This window comes from Colletotrichum phormii, assembly GCF_030913505.1.
Source record: "Colletotrichum phormii strain CBS 102054 chromosome Unknown BDP81scaffold_24, whole genome shotgun sequence".
Lineage (NCBI taxonomy): Eukaryota > Fungi > Ascomycota > Sordariomycetes > Glomerellales > Glomerellaceae > Colletotrichum > Colletotrichum phormii.
In genome coordinates, this window is record NW_026851466.1 from 186,217 (window position 1) to 205,720 (window position 19,504).

At 52.4% G+C, this 19,504-nt stretch overlaps 6 protein-coding genes and 1 non-coding gene across 7 annotated transcripts; 4 read left to right on the forward strand and 3 right to left on the reverse strand.

The window, feature by feature from the left end:
• Positions 1-737: 737 nt before the first annotated feature.
• Positions 738-2,164, forward strand: BDP81DRAFT_357389 (uncharacterized protein; the record flags this gene model as incomplete). Its single annotated transcript, XM_060586336.1, has 2 exons — positions 738-1,225; positions 1,299-2,164. The coding sequence occupies 2 exons, from the start codon at positions 738-740 to the stop codon at positions 1,720-1,722; spliced, it is 912 nt and encodes a 303-aa protein (XP_060440404.1). The 3' UTR covers positions 1,723-2,164.
• BDP81DRAFT_t297 lies at positions 2,076-2,148 on the forward strand. Its single transcript has one exon. It is a non-coding gene; the product is annotated as a tRNA-Lys (tRNA).
• Positions 2,165-2,870: 706 nt separating the features above from the next.
• BDP81DRAFT_474943 (acetyltransferase) lies at positions 2,871-3,763 on the forward strand. Its single transcript, XM_060594718.1, has one exon. The coding sequence runs from the start codon at positions 2,965-2,967 to the stop codon at positions 3,571-3,573; it is 609 nt and encodes a 202-aa protein (XP_060440405.1). The 5' UTR covers positions 2,871-2,964; the 3' UTR covers positions 3,574-3,763.
• Positions 3,764-7,661: 3,898 nt separating this feature from the next.
• On the forward strand, positions 7,662-8,538 carry BDP81DRAFT_453598 (uncharacterized protein; the record flags this gene model as incomplete). The annotated part of the gene is made up of 2 exons (XM_060592847.1): positions 7,662-8,330; positions 8,419-8,538. The coding sequence occupies 2 exons, from the start codon at positions 7,662-7,664 to the stop codon at positions 8,536-8,538; spliced, it is 789 nt and encodes a 262-aa protein (XP_060440406.1).
• Positions 8,539-9,627: 1,089 nt separating this feature from the next.
• Positions 9,628-12,021, reverse strand: BDP81DRAFT_329963 (uncharacterized protein; the record flags this gene model as incomplete). The annotated part of the gene is made up of 2 exons (XM_060585361.1): positions 9,628-11,844; positions 11,905-12,021. 2 exons carry the CDS (start codon positions 12,019-12,021, stop codon positions 9,628-9,630), a joined length of 2,334 nt encoding a protein of 777 aa, XP_060440407.1.
• A 1,203-nt stretch (positions 12,022-13,224) lies between these two features.
• Positions 13,225-14,690, reverse strand: BDP81DRAFT_501116 (uncharacterized protein; the record flags this gene model as incomplete). The annotated part of the gene is made up of 2 exons (XM_060595528.1): positions 13,225-13,439; positions 13,520-14,690. 2 exons carry the CDS (start codon positions 14,688-14,690, stop codon positions 13,225-13,227), a joined length of 1,386 nt encoding a protein of 461 aa, XP_060440408.1.
• Positions 14,691-16,305: 1,615 nt separating this feature from the next.
• On the reverse strand, positions 16,306-18,522 carry BDP81DRAFT_330160 (nucleotide sugar dehydrogenase; the record flags this gene model as incomplete). The annotated part of the gene is made up of 4 exons (XM_060585379.1): positions 16,306-17,595; positions 17,653-17,911; positions 17,951-18,188; positions 18,255-18,522. 4 exons carry the CDS (start codon positions 18,520-18,522, stop codon positions 16,306-16,308), a joined length of 2,055 nt encoding a protein of 684 aa, XP_060440409.1.
• Positions 18,523-19,504: the final 982 nt, after the last annotated feature.

Sequence of the window (19,504 nt, forward strand, 5' to 3'; positions counted from 1 at the left end):
CGCACGACCGGGCAAACCAGGGATGTCTCGATTCCGAATCCTACGGCGACCGCTTAGAAATTGGGTGGCTGGCGGAGGGCGTCTTCATCTCTTGGGCTTACTTCCGCGAGGCCCAGAGCCTGCTCGAACAACGGCCGCTATTCTGGCGCGCTGCCTTGGCACAAGGGTACTTTGAAAAAAGGGTTCCATGACCCAACGATGCATCAGAGTTGTCGGGGGCTGAATCCTTCGCGCACCAAAGATCCCAGTTGTGAACCCATCTTTGGCGCTGATCGCCGCCGCGCCTAATTGTTTATTGGGTAAAGCTGAGAATACCACCGTGACGGCCACCACCCTCCCCTCAGCCTCTGAGCTGAGTCTCTTCAAGACGGGGGGCCATGCTTATTTGAGACTCTTCTGCCTTGACTGCCCAGTGCCCACGTCTAGATTCAGGCTACAGGAGCAAGCTTATTGTGACGGCCGGCCAGTACCATTCTCGCGCCAGCCCTATCGCTGTGGTGGTCGTGGGACGGATGGCGTCCTGGATTGTCTTGGATCAGCGAGTCCCTCCCCGTCAACAATGGTATCTCGAGAGTCCTCGACCAGTCTTCACCGTTCATCTTGTCTCGCATTTCTTACGTTCCGTCAGATTACCTACCCCTACCTGATGCTTGGCAGCCTCATTTAAACTCCTTCCCCCCCCCCTCCTTCACTCCATCGTCCCAAAGCGTGGCTTGTCTCGGTTTCCCCTCCGCGCGATGGCTTCGCTACATCCGCACGACCACTTCTACTCCAACAGGCACAGCAATCACAGCAGTCACTCCCCATCACCCGAAGCCGAAAAGATGCTCAAGCACACAAACGGCACGCCCGGCCCCGAGACCGATGCCATCCCGGATGGATTGGAGCTCAACACGGGGGCAAATTACAGCACGGCGCCGCAGACGTATGAGCCGGCGCAGGCGCAACCGTACTATGGCCAGCAACAGCAACAGCACCAGCACCAACCTCACACGCCGCAGACGAATTACACCGAGACGACGTACGCTCACAATCAGCACTCGCCGATGCCGGAAAAGCGCCCGGCGGAAGGAAATGGAAGCAAAGATGACGGGACAATATGCGGGTTGCGCAAGGCGACGTTTTGGCTTTTGGTTCTCTCCAGTTTGTTGTTCTGTGCCTTGGTCGGCGTAGCTGGTGGATTGGGGGCTTTGGTGGCGAGCAAAAACAACGAAATCGCAACAAAGTAAGTTCCTCACCTAGTACCTACACAACACAAACAAGCGCTTTCTCACGAGAACACTAACACAACTCCACAGCCTCCAATCGCCATCCTCTTCTTCCTCAACCGCCACACCAACCTCGGCATCCTCATCAGTCGCCTTCGACCTAAGCAAACCCGCCGCCACGGACACGCCCATCGCACTCAACAAGTGTCCCGGCACCAGCTCCGCGTTAACGTACGAGGTGCCCGGGACGAACCTGACGTTCAGCAAGGACTGCGGGACGGACTACCTCTACAACGACATCGCGCAGGTGCCGGCCAAGAACTTTGAAGAGTGCGTGCGGTACTGCGCGGCGTTTAACCTGCAGCAGCAGTCGAGGAAGGGGCCCTGCAAGGGGGTCGTGTATATTTACGAGGGCGAGCAGGGGGAGGATAGTAATTGGTGCTGGATGAAGTATACCAAGAACATGGTGCAGAATGGGGCCAAGGATTATACCGAGTCGGCTTGGATTTTATGAGTCTTTTTGTTGTTGGTGGAATTTCTGGAAGGGGGGGGAGGGCGCGTTCGGAAAGCTTGGTTTGGAGTCATTGGTGTGTTACGGATACCCAGTTGTCCCCCCCGTTAATGAGAGACGTTTTCAAAACGGCTTATGGTTTCTTCCTTCTGATTCATGCAGGATTGCATCGCCATTCATCGTTCCAGTGGTCGGGGAGTGACGGCCTTGGCCATTGACGGCTCGTCCCGGGGGGCGAAGGGAGCGAGCGGGTCTCTGAGAACAGGACTCGGAAACAGGCCGATTCGCCGACCAGCAACGAAACTCAGACGCAGACGCGGTCGGAAACTCTCACCAATTAGATACGGCCCCCAGCTGCCTTGCTAGCTCAATCGGTAGAGCGTGAGACTCTTAATCTCAAGGTTGCGGGTTCGACCCCCGCGTGAGGCTCAAATCCTCGCAGCGACTGTGTGTAAATCTTTTTGATGTTTTTTCCGCACATTGATGGATGAATGAGGCTGTCTGTTTCTCGTCGTCCCATGTGCCAACAATGGAAAGATGCGTTTTAAGCCTAACCTTGCTAACCCTGTCGTGCCTGTCTGTGTATTGGGGTCATACCTAGTTCAACCTAAATCCCGTTGGGGTATGGGGACTCGGGCTTTCATCGCGATGGGGAACAACCAAAGTTGCCTCTAGATTTTAGGCATTTTGTTTGTTGCATGCACTTACCTCCCTGAGATGCAAATTCCGTCTACAATTGTGCGCTTCTGCTCCGGTCCGGGTTCGGCATCTTGACTCGGCAAGCCAAGGCGGATTAGCTAGCCCGTTCTTCAACGGTCCGGGGAGGGGCTTTTAAACCGGACCTTGGCGAGCGTCGCCGTCCGGTGTTTTGTCCGACCCACTGCTACAACGGAATTCTACGGAGTTTCTGTGAGTTAATGGCCTAACAATTTTAGCAAGATAAGAACTCAAGAAAGTAAGGAGCAATGCCAGGCAGACACGGAAACTCATGTCGCCGTCGGCGGAGCTTATCGTTGCAGAGACGGTAAAGAGTCATTGGATAGATAGATAACCCATGTCCGAAAACCCGGGCTATTCCCCAAATAATTAGCACTTCGCAACTATGGGGTATTAGTCACACTCTCACAACACGCAACAACACCTCAAGTTCTCATCCATCGTCCAGTAAACACCTCACAACTAAGGTAGTCCACAACCACCAACTCACAAACCTCAGGAGTTCTCGAGAGAACGCAAACCCGCAAAATGGCCTCCACGCAAGACCTCCCACCCGCAATCCTCACCCTCCCAAAAGCATCAATAAGACGCTACCACAAAACCGACGCAGCCGCCCTCTCCACCGCAGCAAACTCACCCTCCGTATCCCGCTACCTCCGCAACTCCTTTCCTCGCCCCTACACCCTCGCCGACGCAGAGTCCTGGATCGCGTTGAATTCCAGCCACGGCGGCGCGCCGGTGTACAATTGGGTCATCGCGTGTCCCGAGACCGGTAGACCCATGGGTAGCATCGGGCTTGTGCCTGGGAAGGATGTTTATGCGAGGGGGTATGAGCTGGGTTATTGGCTTGGGGAGGGGGATTGGGGGAAGGGGGTGATGGGGTGTGTTGTGCCTGCTTTTGTGAGGTGGGTTTTTGAGGGGATGGGTGGCGGCGGGGAGGAGGAGAATGATGGGGATGGGAGGAGGAAGGTTGAGAGGGTTTGGGCGGGTGTTTTTGATGCGAATAAGGGGAGTCAGAAGGTGTTGGAGAAGAGCGGGTTTGTGTTTGAGGGGAGAGCGAGGAGGGCTGTTGTTAGGGATGGGGTTGTTATGGATGAGCTTTTGTATTCTGTTATCAGGGACGACTTGGCAAAGTGAAGGTGATACAGTGGCATGTTGCTCTACATTGAATCACTTACCTGGACTCTGTGCCATGAGAGGTCGTAAGCGCACACTAAATTCTTGGGATACTGGCGACCTCCAATGCCAACTGGAGAGCCGGATTTGAGCTGCTAACTTACGTGGGATAGCAAAGGAGATTCTGTTTCTGGAGTTGGAATATCCCATCAACTGCTAGATGGCGTCACTACATCCGTCTCCAGTCATTCTCTAATTTTGCTCTATTTCCCTTATATCCGCCTATAAATAATCTCGAGATAGAACAAACTTGGAGAAAGACTGGAGACGGATGCAGTGACGCCATTCAGCAGGGGATGGGACAGCGGTCTCGCACGGCACTATGATATCTGCTGGGAAGCGCTAGTGTCGTTAATCAACGACTCAAATATTACAGAAGCAAAGATGATCCTCATCTTCAGATACTGTGAGACGAGTATCGCCGTTTTCGGTGCATCAGATGCAAGAAGCTCACCGAATTCGGCACGGGAAGATGTTACGTATTATTTCCAATGAAACGGTGAAAGAAATATTCCTCAAGATATGTTGAGGATATTGTGCTTAGCAGAACGCGCGAAGCTATCACTGCTTCAACATTTAGACTCTGACTCTGGAATTTTCAAAGACATCTCAAGGGGGCGTACCCAACTTGACTTAAGATAATGGCAAAACAGGAGCCCCCTCGAATACTGAAGCTCTCAACAACAGCCTTGCCGAGACAGGATGTCATCGTCTAACTTACCGCTGTCACTTCATTAATAGCTAAGTTATAATTCATGCAACATCACGTCAGAATCCCGGATGCTTTTCAGTGCTTTTCAGGGAGTTAAAGGCTGTATCAACCTTCCGATGAGCTGTGATGGCCAAGACGGCTTGCGGGGAGGAGATGCCGTCAGTATCTCTGCAATGTCCGAACAAGTCACCAGAAGATCACTGCTCAGCAAGTCTAAACCAGTTCCGACATCGCATGCCCCCGCTGATAGTGATCTAGCTAGGCTCGAAGACTTTGATAGGTACTTGCTGAGTAGGTATCGTCTGATCGCCAGAAAACCGAGGTGCGTCGCCAAACAGTACCATGGCGAAGTGCAGGCTGGTATCTGCCGTGTTGTCTGGCTTCTTGGCAACAAAGAAAGTTTGATTTCGGACTTGATTTCAGGAAAGAACGTGATCATTCTGCTGCAGTACAGTATGGATCAAATTATTCTTAAGCATGCTACTTGCTTAGCAGTAAAGTACCCTGACAACAGCCGCTAATCTCGTTAATAGTCATGTTGGTATCATTAGTGGGAGGTGCAGGGGAGCAGATGAGGGAGCAAGAGGAAAGAAAAGAAGAAAGAGAGAGAAGATGAAGCGGAAAAAGAAGGAAAAGAGCATAGATATCTAGGAAGTAGGTAACTTGACACAAGCTCATTGTATCAGCTATCTGAACTGAGCACTGGATTGGCTCTGAATGATGTAACTCGTCTTCTGTGGCCTTTTTGAGGTGACCGTAGAATTGCGACTACTCTCTTCCTTGGTTTAAAGATGTAAGTAAGCATGTATCTGCGACGAAGGTATCCAAGATAAGTACCATCGGCGTCTCAGTCATTGGGTTCCCAAAGTGGGATGAATTGTCGATCGCACTAAGTTTCTGCGAAAATGATGACAATATCATAATGGCACGAAGAGCTGTAGTAGCCTCCTTGATCGATGTTCTTCTTGAGTCATGGCAAAGGTATCAACACATGGCTCTACCTACAGTAGGCTAGACCATTTCGAGAAGCAACGAAAACACCACGCCGGAAATCGTCAAGACCAGGGCACGTTGCAAACCTCCAGGAGAGGCAATCGATGATCAGAAGCTGATGCAGCCGTTCTCCAAAAAAACAGGTTGGAGATAATTCTGGCAACTTGCCAGATGCAACTCGAAACTCTACCCGACTTAGACAAGTGACTTGAACAGGCCCCCCCAGTCCATCAGTGGGACTAATGACAGCTTTCAGGAGCCAGTCGCAATGCAAACCACCCGCATGATCCAATAACGGAGCAGCCGTTAAATGCAACGTCCGGGCTTACAGGCCCCCCCGGAGACTGGATCTGCGAGGCCGTGGCCTGACATCGGACGAGAATTTGCAACTGCCGATGTCTACAGAGGCTAGGAGGCGGAACCGCCGTTCGCAAGAGGCATCACGAATCTCTCGTCAAACCGCGTAAATGTTCGAGAACTGCTTATCAGGTCCGTCCCATCCTTTTGTACTGAGGATTCCACGGATTCCGCGAACTCGAGGCCGGCCTGAAGTTCGGTCTCGCGTGAAAGCAATCCAGTTTCTTCAAGACGAATTTCCATACGAGTCTTGTCACTGGGTTATTATTATTGCTCGCATAAAATGCTCTAATATGGAGTCAAAGATGGAGGTTTAAGACTGGTGTGTCGGCATTTCTTGGGCAATTGGCGGGCCCATGTAAGGTAGGCCATGGTTGGTTGGTCCTGTGGATCAAGTGAGGGGAGGAGGAATGGCTCGCCGCCGATCATACTCATGGATATTAGGGGGACGACACAGGTTGTAATCTGATACTGAACGGTCTAGGATCATACGTCCGTCTTGTTGAAAAGAGCCCAATTGTGTAAGTAATAAGCGTTAATCCAAATCTCGTGGTCTTAACTTTCTCAAAAACTGCACATGTGTTGCTCAAAAATTCCTGGCGTTCTCCCTCTGTGTATTCATTGCACTTGTTATCCCTTGCCTTCATCCAAGTAACGCAACGCCATTGTGTAAATACCGTAGGTAATGACCGTCGACATAAAATGCGAAAACGAGCTTCTGGCAACGCTGGCATTCACATCCCAGAGCAATTGCGGCTAATCTATAACATCTTTACTTCGACTCATTCCTATGTACTCCATTATAGCAATAGCTACAGGGAACCCTAGCTTAAAGGGTCCCAACTTAGCCAATGTACCCGCTGCCTACCTTTCTTTTCTGACCGTTAGCAGGGCGTATCTGTGCTGCACCGGTGGCTTCCGGCTTGACTTCTCCTGAATTTCAGTTTACTGCCAAGAGCTTTTTGGGGCATCGTAAAGTTGGGAAGAATAGAGTATCTGGAAGAAATATATTTGCTCGATCCCCAAAATTTCTGGTTAATGCAAAGACGATTTCCTTGCATGCAATCAAGTTCAGTGCTACATGGAGGGAACTAAAATGGTATGTTGAAATAACGAAAACGAATAAAACTTTGGCACGAATTTGGTTGAAAAGGTTCCACGGATTTACCTTCTTTCGAACTAGCTAATGACGGAGAAGAAGCAAATTAATCTAACAACTTCCAGGACCGGACAATTGTGTCCATAGCCAACGACTTCCAGTCAATTACCAGCACTAGACGTAATAAGACAGGGTTCATAATCATCAGGACATAGAAATTTCTGTTGCCTCAAGTCGTTTACGAGCTCGAGTGTATCACTGTGATGCTACGGTAGCACTGCCCTCGGACTCGAACCCATCCACTCGGAGGGGTTGAAATCGAGCCCTACGTGAACACACTGACATTAACAGGGGCTTTGGCCTACATAGTCCGTCAAGCCGTGGTACTAGCGAATCCAAGCGCCAACTCATGGGGGAGGTCCCGGACCGGGGGAACCGGGCCAGCATATTCATGGGCATACTACTTGGTAATATAATGACGAGACCAAAGTAATTGCCGAGTGGCTGCACCCACGCTTTGCTGCCGACAACTTTGCCCAGGCGTCACCGGGGCCGAACATCTCGGCGGCCAGAACCTGGGTGCCGAGAGTTGTGGGAGATGGGTAGGTCCAGTATGTACTGCTGAAACAGCGACCCCAAAATACTATACCGGCGCGGTGCTATTGACAAGGGCTTTACAATAGAGTTTATCACCACCACATATATATCACGGCTGACAATTCCGTCGCTTCGTCTGGTAGGCAGATTTCTTTAACTCGGAGCTATCGGCCTCTTTTTGACATTTATCCGTTGCGGCCATACTTGAACGAATCGTTTATCACTATCAGTTTCGAGATTATCCAGTGGATGGCAACTTTTTCTGCAAGGCACGACAAGACCCAAAGCACCATGGAGCAGCCGTATTTGCAGTACGGCCACAGCCATATCAGCCACAATGAATTGAGCCCCTACCCCGAAGCTGAGCCGCGAAGCATGGAATGCTCATACAGCATCGGACCGTCCAGTTCTACCTTCACCGGAGAATGGTTTCAGTCCACGTTGCACTCAGATTCCATCGCCCCCATTTACCAGCTTTTGCCATATCTAGGCACGACCTCCGGCGCCATGTCACACTACGATCCCAATCATCTGGTCGAGGCCAGTAATACACAAATACTCACGCACTCAACACCACCGATGATGCAGGCAGCGGTGCCATCACCCAACTGGGACATTCTAAGCTCCAGCGAGGGTTCTCAGAGCCCGGCAGAGGAACGCGAGGAGGAGGTCTGGGAGCCGGAAGACCTCCGCCGTATGGGCTATCTCGACGGCAGCGGGAACTGGCGTTGCAAGTTTGAGGGGTGTCGATCCTCACGCGTGTTTATGCGTGCTTGCGATTTGAGGAAACACTTTCGTGGACACGACAAGTACTTTTTCTGCACGGAGAAGCCTTGTGCAAATGCTGGCGTGGGATTTGCGACGAGGAAGGACTATCAACGGCATATGGGCTCCCACAGGCCGACGATCAAATGTCCTCATCAAGATTGTGGGAGAATCTTCAGTCGGAAAGATAATATGGTACGTTGCGGTGTCCATTACTTCGCCTTGCGTTTCAAGATCACGAGGTCAAACTGTTTCTAGGAGTTTATGCTAACAAAACCTGCAGAGAGAGCATTTCAAAAAGATTCACTTGCGGTTGCGAAATAACTTGTTTCCTCGGCCTTGCCGCCGGCCTCGTCGTGGTGAACGACCAAAGTCTCCAGTACTGAAGGTCGAGACTGAGTAATTTGGGGATCCAACTAGTTGGCGTTCAGGACGATCATTGTTTGACACAAAGGGGGGTCTAATTACCAATAGGCGGCATGGTGTTTGGAGAATGGGAGTGTATTTAGTTGCTTAGTCGGCGTGCGTGGTCTAGGTACCATGGGAATCGAGCACAGAGTTATGGAAACAAATGACATAAATAGAAAGATCTAAAATAAAAACGTTTGATTGACAGGTTTATGCGACCATTGAGATTGTAGCGTATAGCCCTACGTCGACATTCCTTGCGCAATGTGTCAGTCCTCGCCCCCTCCCCGTTTCCCCTTGATTCAGTACCCAAGATAAAGGAGACAATCGCTTCGTCTCGTAGAATCAGCTTGAAATCGCTTCCTATGAATGAGCTCTCACTTATTCCACGCCTGGCAATTACAAAATACCAGATTCGTTAACCATGAGGCACAAATTGCGTGCTCCAGGACTCGGACCTTCTGGGCCTGGAAGGCCTGGTCCGATGATTGGCGGCAACTTGTTTACCACCAAATGCCAGAATCGGAAATATCGAAACATTATGTAAGAGCTGATTAACTTTCCATTGGTCTCAATTCCATCCGAAGCAATCACGGGTTCGCATCAAATGCCCACCCTTCATTTGGTTCCACTCGAAATCTCCGACTTGTTTGACATTGTCGGCGATAATTGAGCGAGCATTGTCAGGAAGGTGGCTGAGGGAAAGGGTAATAATCCGCCGGGTAACGTTTAATCCGAATAGAATTCATTTTTCTGAACAGCTTCTAGACCCTTTCTCCGGCCTAAGTTTCCGGCGGCTGATTTCGGCGACGTGCCGATAGTGCTTTGTCAAATAGCGGAACTGCACTCGGAATACTTCGTTATTAGCAATCTTATCCACTGGTTTAACCTTACTGCAATGGTGATCTTACAAAGTGAAGGCTAGTTCCGAACAATTCGTGTGATTCTTCATTAGGAACACAACAAAGACACTGACTCTCAGCCCATAATATTTCCACATTACACGGATTAAACCAAGGAGATGACATTTCGTGATCCGAGAAACCTCGTCGATCAATCTTCTGAAACTTCCGCCAAGCTATGGCTATGAGCATTCCATCGCCGAGTCTCCTGAAGGGAGAGCAACAACATATTCCAAGCCAAGCCTCACAGCCTTGCCAGCATTGAGCTTAATTTGCCACTCTACCTGACCTTGGCGCCCCTTCATCGTAGCCGTCGACTGGCCCCAGTCGACGTCTTGCTTACTCTCGCGAGCGGGCTGCCCCGTGAAGACCCCTGATCCGTCAACAACAAGTCCCTTGGGTGCCAAGATATCTACTTTGAGACGCTCGTCTTCCGACACGGGAACCTGGTCAAGCACAACCAGCGAGACGGGTTTACCTGCCGAAGCACGGGAGTTGAACACGGTGATGCTGCGGCTGTACACGGAGCTGTTCTCCTTGGAAAAGAGTCCAGTCGTCGTTCGTCGGACGTCAACCTTGGGGTAGTTGACCTTGATCGCAGGATCAATACCAAGACCGAGAGAGAAGACGTCACCGGCGCTGCAGCGTGGCAAGTGGGTGCGGCCCATGAAGGTCCCGTCGAGAGTGAGACCTGCTTCTGCCCGAAGCAACGTGAGCCGACTGCTGTTGCGGACTCTTGCTTTGAGGTACGCGACGGGCTTGTACTTTGCAATGATTGTATGGCTGAAGGCGATGTTGGAGAAGTTGAGACGAGCGACACGCTGCTTGGTTGCCGTCGGGCGAGGTGGCAGCGTCTTTGTGCCTGGAAGGTCGTAGGTCGTAGTGAAACCCGTCTCTTCAATGGTAGACTCTTGTAAATCGAGGTTGTCGTCTTCCTCGGAAGCTTCAGATCCCATTGGTTCTTGAATCGGCTCCTGAAGCCTCGGTGCTTGTGGAGGAGGAGCCTGCTGCATTTGTGCCATTTGCTGTGCTTGTGGCATTTGCTGCATTTGCTGCATCTGCTGTTGCGCCTGCATTTGTGCTCGCATTTGCGCCTGGTGTTGTGCCTGTGCAGCCTGTCCTTGCCCTAATGCTGGATACATTATCCGTCGTGGGCTCTTCGAGTCCTGTCGAAGTATCATGAGACTTTGCTGGTAGGTTGCTAGATCCGCGGCACTGTTGCCGGCATTATTGTAGTCAACGCCGAACAGATCGTTGCGAGGTCTCTGAGGCTGCGCCTTTGTCTGTTGAGCACGCCACCAGTCACTTCGTTGCTGGCGCTCCTCCCGACTGGAAAGGATGTCTGTTCCGCCCACATTACCTTCCTTGGGTGCCAACTTGATGTTCCAAGGCTTCAGCGTGGGTATGGCATTCTCGAGTCCGGCAAACGTCGCCTGCGAAGTTGAAAGAACGACCTTGCAGTTTCTCCATGTCTCAGAAGTCCTGTTGGTGATGCGGGCATCGTAGCACAGTATCCCCGTGTTGTTTGTAGTGAACAACTGCAAGTCGTAGCTCGGAGCCCAGAACGCGGAAGAGGTGACGTACGACAAGGACAGATCGCACATGACGTCCTTCCCCTCGTCGGCCTTTTCAGAAGTTAATGTACAAGCCTGCGCCGTCTCACTCGACACTGATGTCCGACGAGAGGGTGTTGGGGTGAAAGCCGCCACTTCCAGAGAGACCCGGACAGAGTAACACAACTTGGGCCAGAAGCGCTCCCTTTCCATCTGGATCCGAGCCTTTTCCTTCTGCAGCTTCGCCTTCTCCCTGGCATCCTTCTGCGCCTGCCTGTCCCGCTCCTTCCGGGCTTTCTTCATAGCACGAGTCGTCTCTGCCGCCTCCCTTTTCTGCTTCTTGACGAGTCGAGTTTCTTGCTTAAGAAAGATGCTAAGGCGTTTCATGTTGTCTTGTCCGCGAGTGACTCCGGCTACGTGGTCTTGGAAAATCCGATCTCGCTCGGCCCGGTAGGTTTCGATGCTGTCGGCGATGTTGATTCCTTCTTTGCTGTCAAGTGAATTGACGTAAGCGTCAAGGATTTTGAGACGACTGGCTGCACTTTCGACTGCTTCTTTGGCGCTTCGCTCCTCATCTCTAAGTTGTCTAATTTTGACTCGCACCTTGTCGAGGGCGGAAGGTTCTTCGTCTTCGTCTACTTCTTCTTCTGGTTCTCCGTCCAGTTCTTCGTGTGCATCCGACATTTCGCCATCAGAGGCCGGGTAGACATCTTGGAAGCTCTCGTGGTTGGGAACAAACTCAATGGCAATGTCAGTTATGATGGCTGAGCCGGTTCCGTCTACCTTGATTGTAGATTCATCCACTGTTGGAGTCAAGCCGAAGATGGTGATTTCGTTAGCGCCGGGCTAGTTACTAGGGTCAGCCGGGGGCCAAGGTACTGATACAGGGTACCGGTGTATCCTCACTTTGAGTTGTAGGTTGCGCAAGTCTCTCACGACTTGAGCACTATTGGGAAAGAGTGTGATGGATCGAGTGGCCAAGTCTCGCACATGGTATTCCTTGTTGTGAGCCATGTCTGACATGTTTGCCGGCTTTGGTGGCCTCACTAATTAGAGGGTTGACTTGGCAATAGCCGTAGCAGCTAGGGGAAATCAGAAAGGCTGGGTAAGGCCCGAGAATATTTGGTGAGATTGATTAACAAAAGAAGAGGAATTAAAGAATCATATGAATTGAATTGATGCCGGAGAACAATACTGAAATTTGGAGGGCATTCGTGTGATACTTATAGTTGTGGTGGGAGGCGGAAATGAGGCAATGCAAATCAGCGGCCAAGACAAGGGTGGGCGCATCCTGTTGCCTGATGAGCAAGACAACTGCTGCGGAATTCCATCGTCTCCTCCGCTCAAACTTTCATCCGATAGCCAGGAGCTGATAGGTGCTAGAACGGGAATTTTGTTCGTTTCGGTGACCTTTTAGACCCAGACCAAAGTCTGCAAATGTCAGAACCTGTGATGTCTTGGACTGTAGGTGGTGGTCCCTTCCAGTTGATCAAAGGTCCACAGGGAGAAGTGAAGTGCTGCGTCAGAAGCCACAATGCTCATGGTACGGTAGAAAGAGACTAACACATCAGCGAGCAGAATTATAACTGAATAATATGATCAGTAATACGATTTATTTACTTTCTTGGTCATAGGTACGTGACGTTCCACGTCCAGTTCATGAGCGGTTTCCGCCGTACGCTGCGATTGCCGCATCTCTGAGTCAAGTTAGCTCAGCCAATCAGCGACTTCGGTTAGTTCTGCTCAACCGCGGGAGGTCTTCATCGCCGAGTCCCTTCTGAGAGGTGTCCGGGCCGAGTGAAATAATTTTGAGGTAAGAAAGCGCAGGATTTATCTCATCAAACTGCGGTTGTTTTGAAGACTTTGACTGTGATCCATACATGAAATTGGCAAGGAGCAGACGGGCACAAATGTTGCTGCGAATTAGTGGTTGTTGCCTTGAGACAACACGGCTGCTTCCATGTGTGTATGAGACCCAGGTAGTAGCAGCTTGCGCGAAGACTAGCTTCAAGTTATAAGCCTGCGACACAGCGCGGCATCCCTTTCTCATTATTGGCCTATTCATATAGGTCGTGACGACTCAATAAGTCTAAGCCTTCTCTTCTCCTTTCCCACCCTAGACAAGTCCCAACAGGTCAACACCGTTCTCCAAGCCATCAACAAAATCCGCCGTCGATATTATTATTCTTACTCCTTTATTCCGCCATAATATTACGCAAAGATGCCCTATAGAAGCATCGCCATCCCAGCTACGAGACTGACAGCCACCGCAGCCGCAGCAGCGCATCCAGCCCCTACTCTCCCGGCGTCAGCCATGACGTTTCCACTAGACGTCAAGAACGGCTTCTCCGCGACGACGCGAATATTGTCGACGAGCCGATCTTTATCGGGGGTGTATGTCGACTCCACAAAGTTACACTCCTTCATGATAAAGTCCAGGTCTGCGTATTGTTAGTTCGTGTTTGGAAACTAACCATCGCCTCCCCTAATTGTAGGGTGAGGGAAAAAAGACTGCACTCACTATTCGCCCGGTTTCCAGTCTTCCGGATACAACTCTGGCACAACCCAGCCAGCAACTGCACATCAAAGCTCTTATTTGAGCACGTGCACTGCTTCTCGGCTTCTTCACGGTCGTTGGGCGACTTGCTGTCCGGCTGCTTCTCCGGCCCGGGACCCATGATGGGTATGGCGGCCGGGTTGCTCATGGACGCCTGAGGAGGTTGAAGCTGCTGTGGTGGTGTCGGCTGGAGCATCGGGGGCGTGGTCTGCTGGGAGGACGATGGAGGCGGTTGCTGTTGCGGAGGTGGTGGACGCTGAGGTTGCTGCTGTGGAGGCGGTTGTTGTTGAAGGGGTGGTTGTTGGGCTGGAGGTTGCTGAGGCGTGGGCCGTGATGTTGATGAGGGCGGAGGGAGTGGTAGTGGTTGTTGCGGTCTCGGGGCTGTGATTACCGGAGGCGGCTGGACCGGAGGCGGCGCCTGTACGGGAGGAGGAGCCTGAACCGGGGGCGGAGCTTGGACCGGAGGTGGGGCCTGGACGGGTGGGGGTGCCTGCACCGGCGGAGGCCCCGGTGGCGGCAACGGAGTGGGTATTGTCGGCGCCGACACTGTCAGGAACACAGTCGATGTGATCAAGACAGGCACAGGCGGCGGTACTTGCGGCGGAGGAGCCGGCGCCGAGGGTGTAGGCTTGTTCTGGGCATCCGGCGTACTCATGCTCAGCGGAATCTCCGGTGAGGGGGCAGCAAAAGGCAGCGTGGCAATGAAGACGGGTGTAGCGTCCACGGCCGGCTGTTGCGCGTCCTGGGCGGGTTGCTGCACATCCTGTGGAGGTTGTTGTGCAACGTTTGTAGCTTGAGGTTGGTCTAGGCCGGGAGTCGATACCTCTACTGCATCGTTTTGGTTCGGTCGGCGATGGTGGTGGCGGCGCACGACTCCGTGTGCGTTTGCTGGTGATGGTCTCCTTGCTTGTCGTCTTTCTGGCGGCGGTCTGTATCGTGGCGTGTCGACTTTCCTCCTCTTTAGTCTCTTGAGCTCGTCGAAGCTGTTGTCGACGTCGCATTTGAATGTTAACTCAACGATGGGCCCGCATATTGTTGCGCATTCGACGGGGACGTCGTCGACTTGAACTTCTCTGGCGCTCGCTAGCACGGCGAGGCCCGAGAGGACCAGGAATGATGCATCTGTTCCCCTCATCTTGTACAATGGATTCTCGGCAAGGCACAAAATAAACACCGTCGAGGTCGGTGATTAGGTATCGTAGGACGCGTAGGAGAATCTACTCCTTTCGCTCGCTGGTCGCAGAATTATGGCAAAGTCACGATACAAACACGCGCAAATCAGTAGAAAGAAGATCATCTGCACATCATCCAAACAAGAGGTACTCCAAGCCCAACACCTATATCAGATAGCCACATCTCTCCCTCCACGTCGTTCCTCACACACCAAATCCTCAGACTCAGGACGCAGCCGTCTCCCGCACACAGCAGACATGGATGAAACGGCAGCTCAAGCTTCACAAGGGAAAGGAACAAAAGGTTGGACGGAAGAAAAACCAAGCACCCCAGTGCTTCCTACCCCGGACCTGACGAAATTGGCCACCCGGCGCGCCGGCAAGCCTATCAAGCTTCAACATGGTGCAGAATACTCTAAAAGAAAGTTGTGGACCAGAAGGGGGGCAAGACAAGGCACAAGGGGCACAAGGGGTAGTGAGCGTGGGAAAAGGTAAGCTTGGTGAAGAACGCAAGACGGCTTCATACCAAAACGGGCAAAATCTGGGTTCGAACGACTCGTCTTACATGTCTCGGAAACAAAACCATCGCATGGGAGCAGGCTGGGGAGGGGAAGCACAATCCCTACTCACATCCTCCCTCTCCCTCCCCTTAGAGTGCGCGCCGGTTGGAAGAGTGCAACGTGAAACGTGAACAGACCGCGCCGACTCGCCAATCGCAATGCATCACGATGACTGCGGACAAGGTCCATTCCCCGATGCCTCCCATGGAATGGGGTCGGTGGCGATCAGAAACAGCTCACTATGGTGGAACTTGGAGAGTCGGTCGATGCACGTAGCAGATGGTATCTGAGGCTCTGCGTTGACGACGAGCTCGTTGATGTTTATTTTACTAGTGCCCCGCGAGGTTTTGAAACAGTCCCCGTTTACTTGCACCTGTAGCCTGACTACCTCACCTTTATTCAGAAATATCGAAGAAAGCTGATGATTGACAAGAGACAAGCAGCTAAAATCAGAAGCAAGAGCAGAGACTGCAAAGTAAATGGGTACAGAGGTTATCATGCAACGTAGCTGATGTTAAGAATCCTGGAGTCTAGAACCTGCAGTAGTCCTCCTGGGCAATCCTCAGACGAACTCGCGAGCCGGATGAGTAGTTCCCTTTCGATGGTGAGAACAGACTATCTCAAGTTTGCAGCGTGAAACGGCGACTCAAGAATGAGACGAAAAAGAAGAGCACACGCATGGGGATGCGCATTTAGGTAAGCGAAAGTAAGCTTCCAGGAAGCAGCTGCCTTAGTGCTTGTGGACTTTATTCCGTTCATGTCGGCACTGGTTCTGACTTTACTGTTTGAGCAATGCCATGTCAGAGTCAGCCCAGATGATAGGTTCCTGGGTAGCGGTGACGGGTGACTTGAGGCTCTTGCGGACTGGACTCATCTACCATGTTCATGATGGCTTCAATTAATCACGGCTTCCTTCACACCGCTCATTTATCTCGTTGAATATTAAGTAGGATATAGTCTAACGTCTTCTAAAGAAATTATAAAGAAGACACTATCCACGCCAACGCCCCAAGGCAGCTCAACTCCTCCCCCGTCTCCCAACACTCTCGACTCGAACCCCGAGTTTGGCCATCTCATGACCATCAATCACCCCCCTCCCATCAAACACCCATCTCGGAACTTGCATATCTCGCGCCACCCTCTCCCAGTCAACCCTTTCCTTAACCCTCTTAACCTCTTCCGCCCCCGGCCCGTTGGTGATAGCAGACTCCAAGACCTTGCAATCCTCTTCCTCCGCCCGACAATCCGGGCAATCTCCCGCGCACGCAGGCTCAGCAACGTATCGCCCAAGCGGATCATCCAAAGTCGCCGCGCCCATCTCCCCTTTTCCCAGCGCTAGTCTCACATCCGGCTGCCGAAGCTCCTGACCCACCGCCTCCGCCGCCCACGATGTCGTGCTTCCGCGGGGAGGAGAAGGCGCAGAACCCGGCGTATCCCTGACGCCGAGCTCACCCGTGTTCCGAAACTCGTCAAACTCGGTAGTGATGAGAACCGCGTTACTACCACGACAAGCGTCATACGCGTTCCCATACACAACCAAGGGTCCACCGCCGTCTTTCTCCAAAGCCCTCGTCGTCTGCGACCCGCAAAGCTGCCGGATCTCTGCTTGAATCACGAGGGGATTGCAGCACGGATCAAACACCGCAATCTCTCTTGGTCCCTCCTCCAACAGCACCCGAATAATCTCCAGCGCAGGCGACTCCCTCGTATCCGACGTATCCTTCTTGAAAGCGTACCCGAGGACAGTAATCTTCTTCCCGGCCAGAGTATTGTTCAAACACTTGACCACGCGCCGCGTGAACCTCTCGCGTGCGTACTCGTTCATCTTGACCACTTGCCGCCAGTACTCCCCGACCTCTTCGAGATCAAGCGACTCGGCGAGGTATACCAGACTCAAGATATCCTTTTTGAAACAACTCCCTCCGAACCCGATGCCCGCTTTCAGGAACCGGTCCCCAATGCGTGGGTCACGACCCACGGAAGCAGCGACTTCATCTACATCCGCGCCTGTCCGCTCGCAAATTGCGCTGATGGAGTTTATACTACTTATCCGCTGCGCAAGCATCGCGTTGGCGACTAGCTTCGCGAGCTCAGATGACCATACGTTCGTCGTCAGGATGCGTGATCGAGGCACCCAGGCGGCGTATACGCTTGCCAGGGCCTCGGCTGCGCGATGTCCCGAGGGCGTTGTGTCTGCGCCAATAAGGACGCGGTCTGGGTGAAGGAGGTCGTTTACGGCTGTGCCGGCGGCGAGGAATTCCGGGTTGGAGAGGATTTCAAAGTGTACGCCTGGTCGATGGGCGGCGAGCTGTACAGATACTTCGCTCAGCTGGGGGAATCACTTGGATCTTCCGGGTGGACTCACTGTTTCTCGCACAAGCTCCGCGGTCCGGCATGGAACGGTAGACTTCTCGACGATGATGGCGCCCGGTCTCGCGTGCCTGGCCACCTCAGCAGTGACGGCCTCAAAGGCCGCCATGTCCGTCGCGCTACCGGCGCCGTGACCCCGCGTCTTGGTCGGCGTATTGACTGCGACGAGAACCACGTCCGCTTCCGAGATGCACCTCGAGACATCTGTTGAGAAGAAGAGGTTCGGCTGCCTGGACGGGACCGTGGTGCTGGTGCTGCTGTTTCTGCCGCCCTCGCCACACTGACTTCCGCACTCGGAGGTGACTGATGACAATGACGAAGAAGTCTCGCAGCGGTCCAGTTTGGAGGGCTCATTGGGTTGAGAATATGCATTGGTGCCGTCCCTTGCGACTCTGACAATGTCTCGTAGGCCCGGCTCGTAGATGGGAGGATGCTTCGAGTTCCACCTCCTGATCCGCCGTTCATCTCTATCCACGATCGTGACTCGGAGATGAGGGTTCTTGAAGGCGATGACCGCTGCCGTGGGCCCTCCTAGAGTGATAGGTCAGCTTCCTGATCCCAGGGAACCAATGCGTGAATCTCCACAGTGCAACTTACCCACGTAACCAGCGCCTACGCAGCAGATTTTGCGAACAGTACTTCTGCCACTGTTGCTATCAGAGCATGCCACATCTTCTGGCTTCATGTCAAGCTCGAGAAAGACTTCCTCGCCCGCATCCTCGCCATCAAAGACCAGCCGACGCCCTGCTTTGACGACAGGACTGAAAGTGCAACTCCCCTCAGGTGTCGTAGGAACCGTTGACGCCGCTATCTCGTCCACATCCTCATCCCCAAGGACGGCATTGATATCATAAGCTTCCACCATTGTCGCGGCCGTGATAAAAGTACCTCAATACCTTCTTAAATCCCTATCCCAGCTATCAAGGATTCACTGCGTATATACCCCAAATGACTTCACGAATGCGCGATAGCCAAATCCGTGCTAGCTGACTGGCTGATGGACTTCGTCCGATGGGGAAAAAGGCGTTCGTTTCACTATCGTCGATTATGCATGGTTCAGCAAACGGTGGCGGCCGTGCGGGAACGAACGGTTTGCTGTCGATCTGACGTGGCTTTCAGGACCATATCCGCGGCGGTGCTCGATTTAGCAACGCCCGCCCGTTTGATGGTCGAAGCTTGCGCCGCTGTGCAACTAGAGAGTGATGGGCAACTAACGTTTATCAGCTTCAGGAGCTTGACGCGCGTCAGTTGAGGTAAATGGTAAGTGAGGAGACGCGGCGTGGCGGTCAATTTGCCGTATTCCGAGAGGATGCGATGTCAAGGAGAATGTAGATGGAGATGACAGCCAGTGAAGTGGTTTAAATCTCACGTAGATTCGAGGTATAACCGGGCATAAAGAGCTTCAGGCAAAGAGTTCATGCGACGTCTGATAAGTTGGCAGCGTCGACATGCCCTTTGTATGGCCAGCAGACCAGATGCTGGTTCGTACTTTGATCCCGATAGCGGCCGAGCGTATCGTAAGTCACCAATGACTACACGGCTACGACAAGACGACAACGGCGCGGCTTATCGAAGACCAACGCAGGTGGCCATAAGATCTCCATCATGAGCATCACGATGCCCCTCCCCCGCCGCGATGACCCCTCCAACTGATAGCACTTCGACATAGCACGGGTGATAGGAAACAGCGAATTGCATCCTCGAAAAGATGCAATCGTGCAGGAGACAGGCCACGATTTGTTAGGCCTAGGCGAGATAGCCGAGGAACCTACACTAGAGTATGTAACTCGTTGAAAAGAGGTTATGAACAAACCTCACCCAACCGGAGAGACCACGGGTATCTAGAT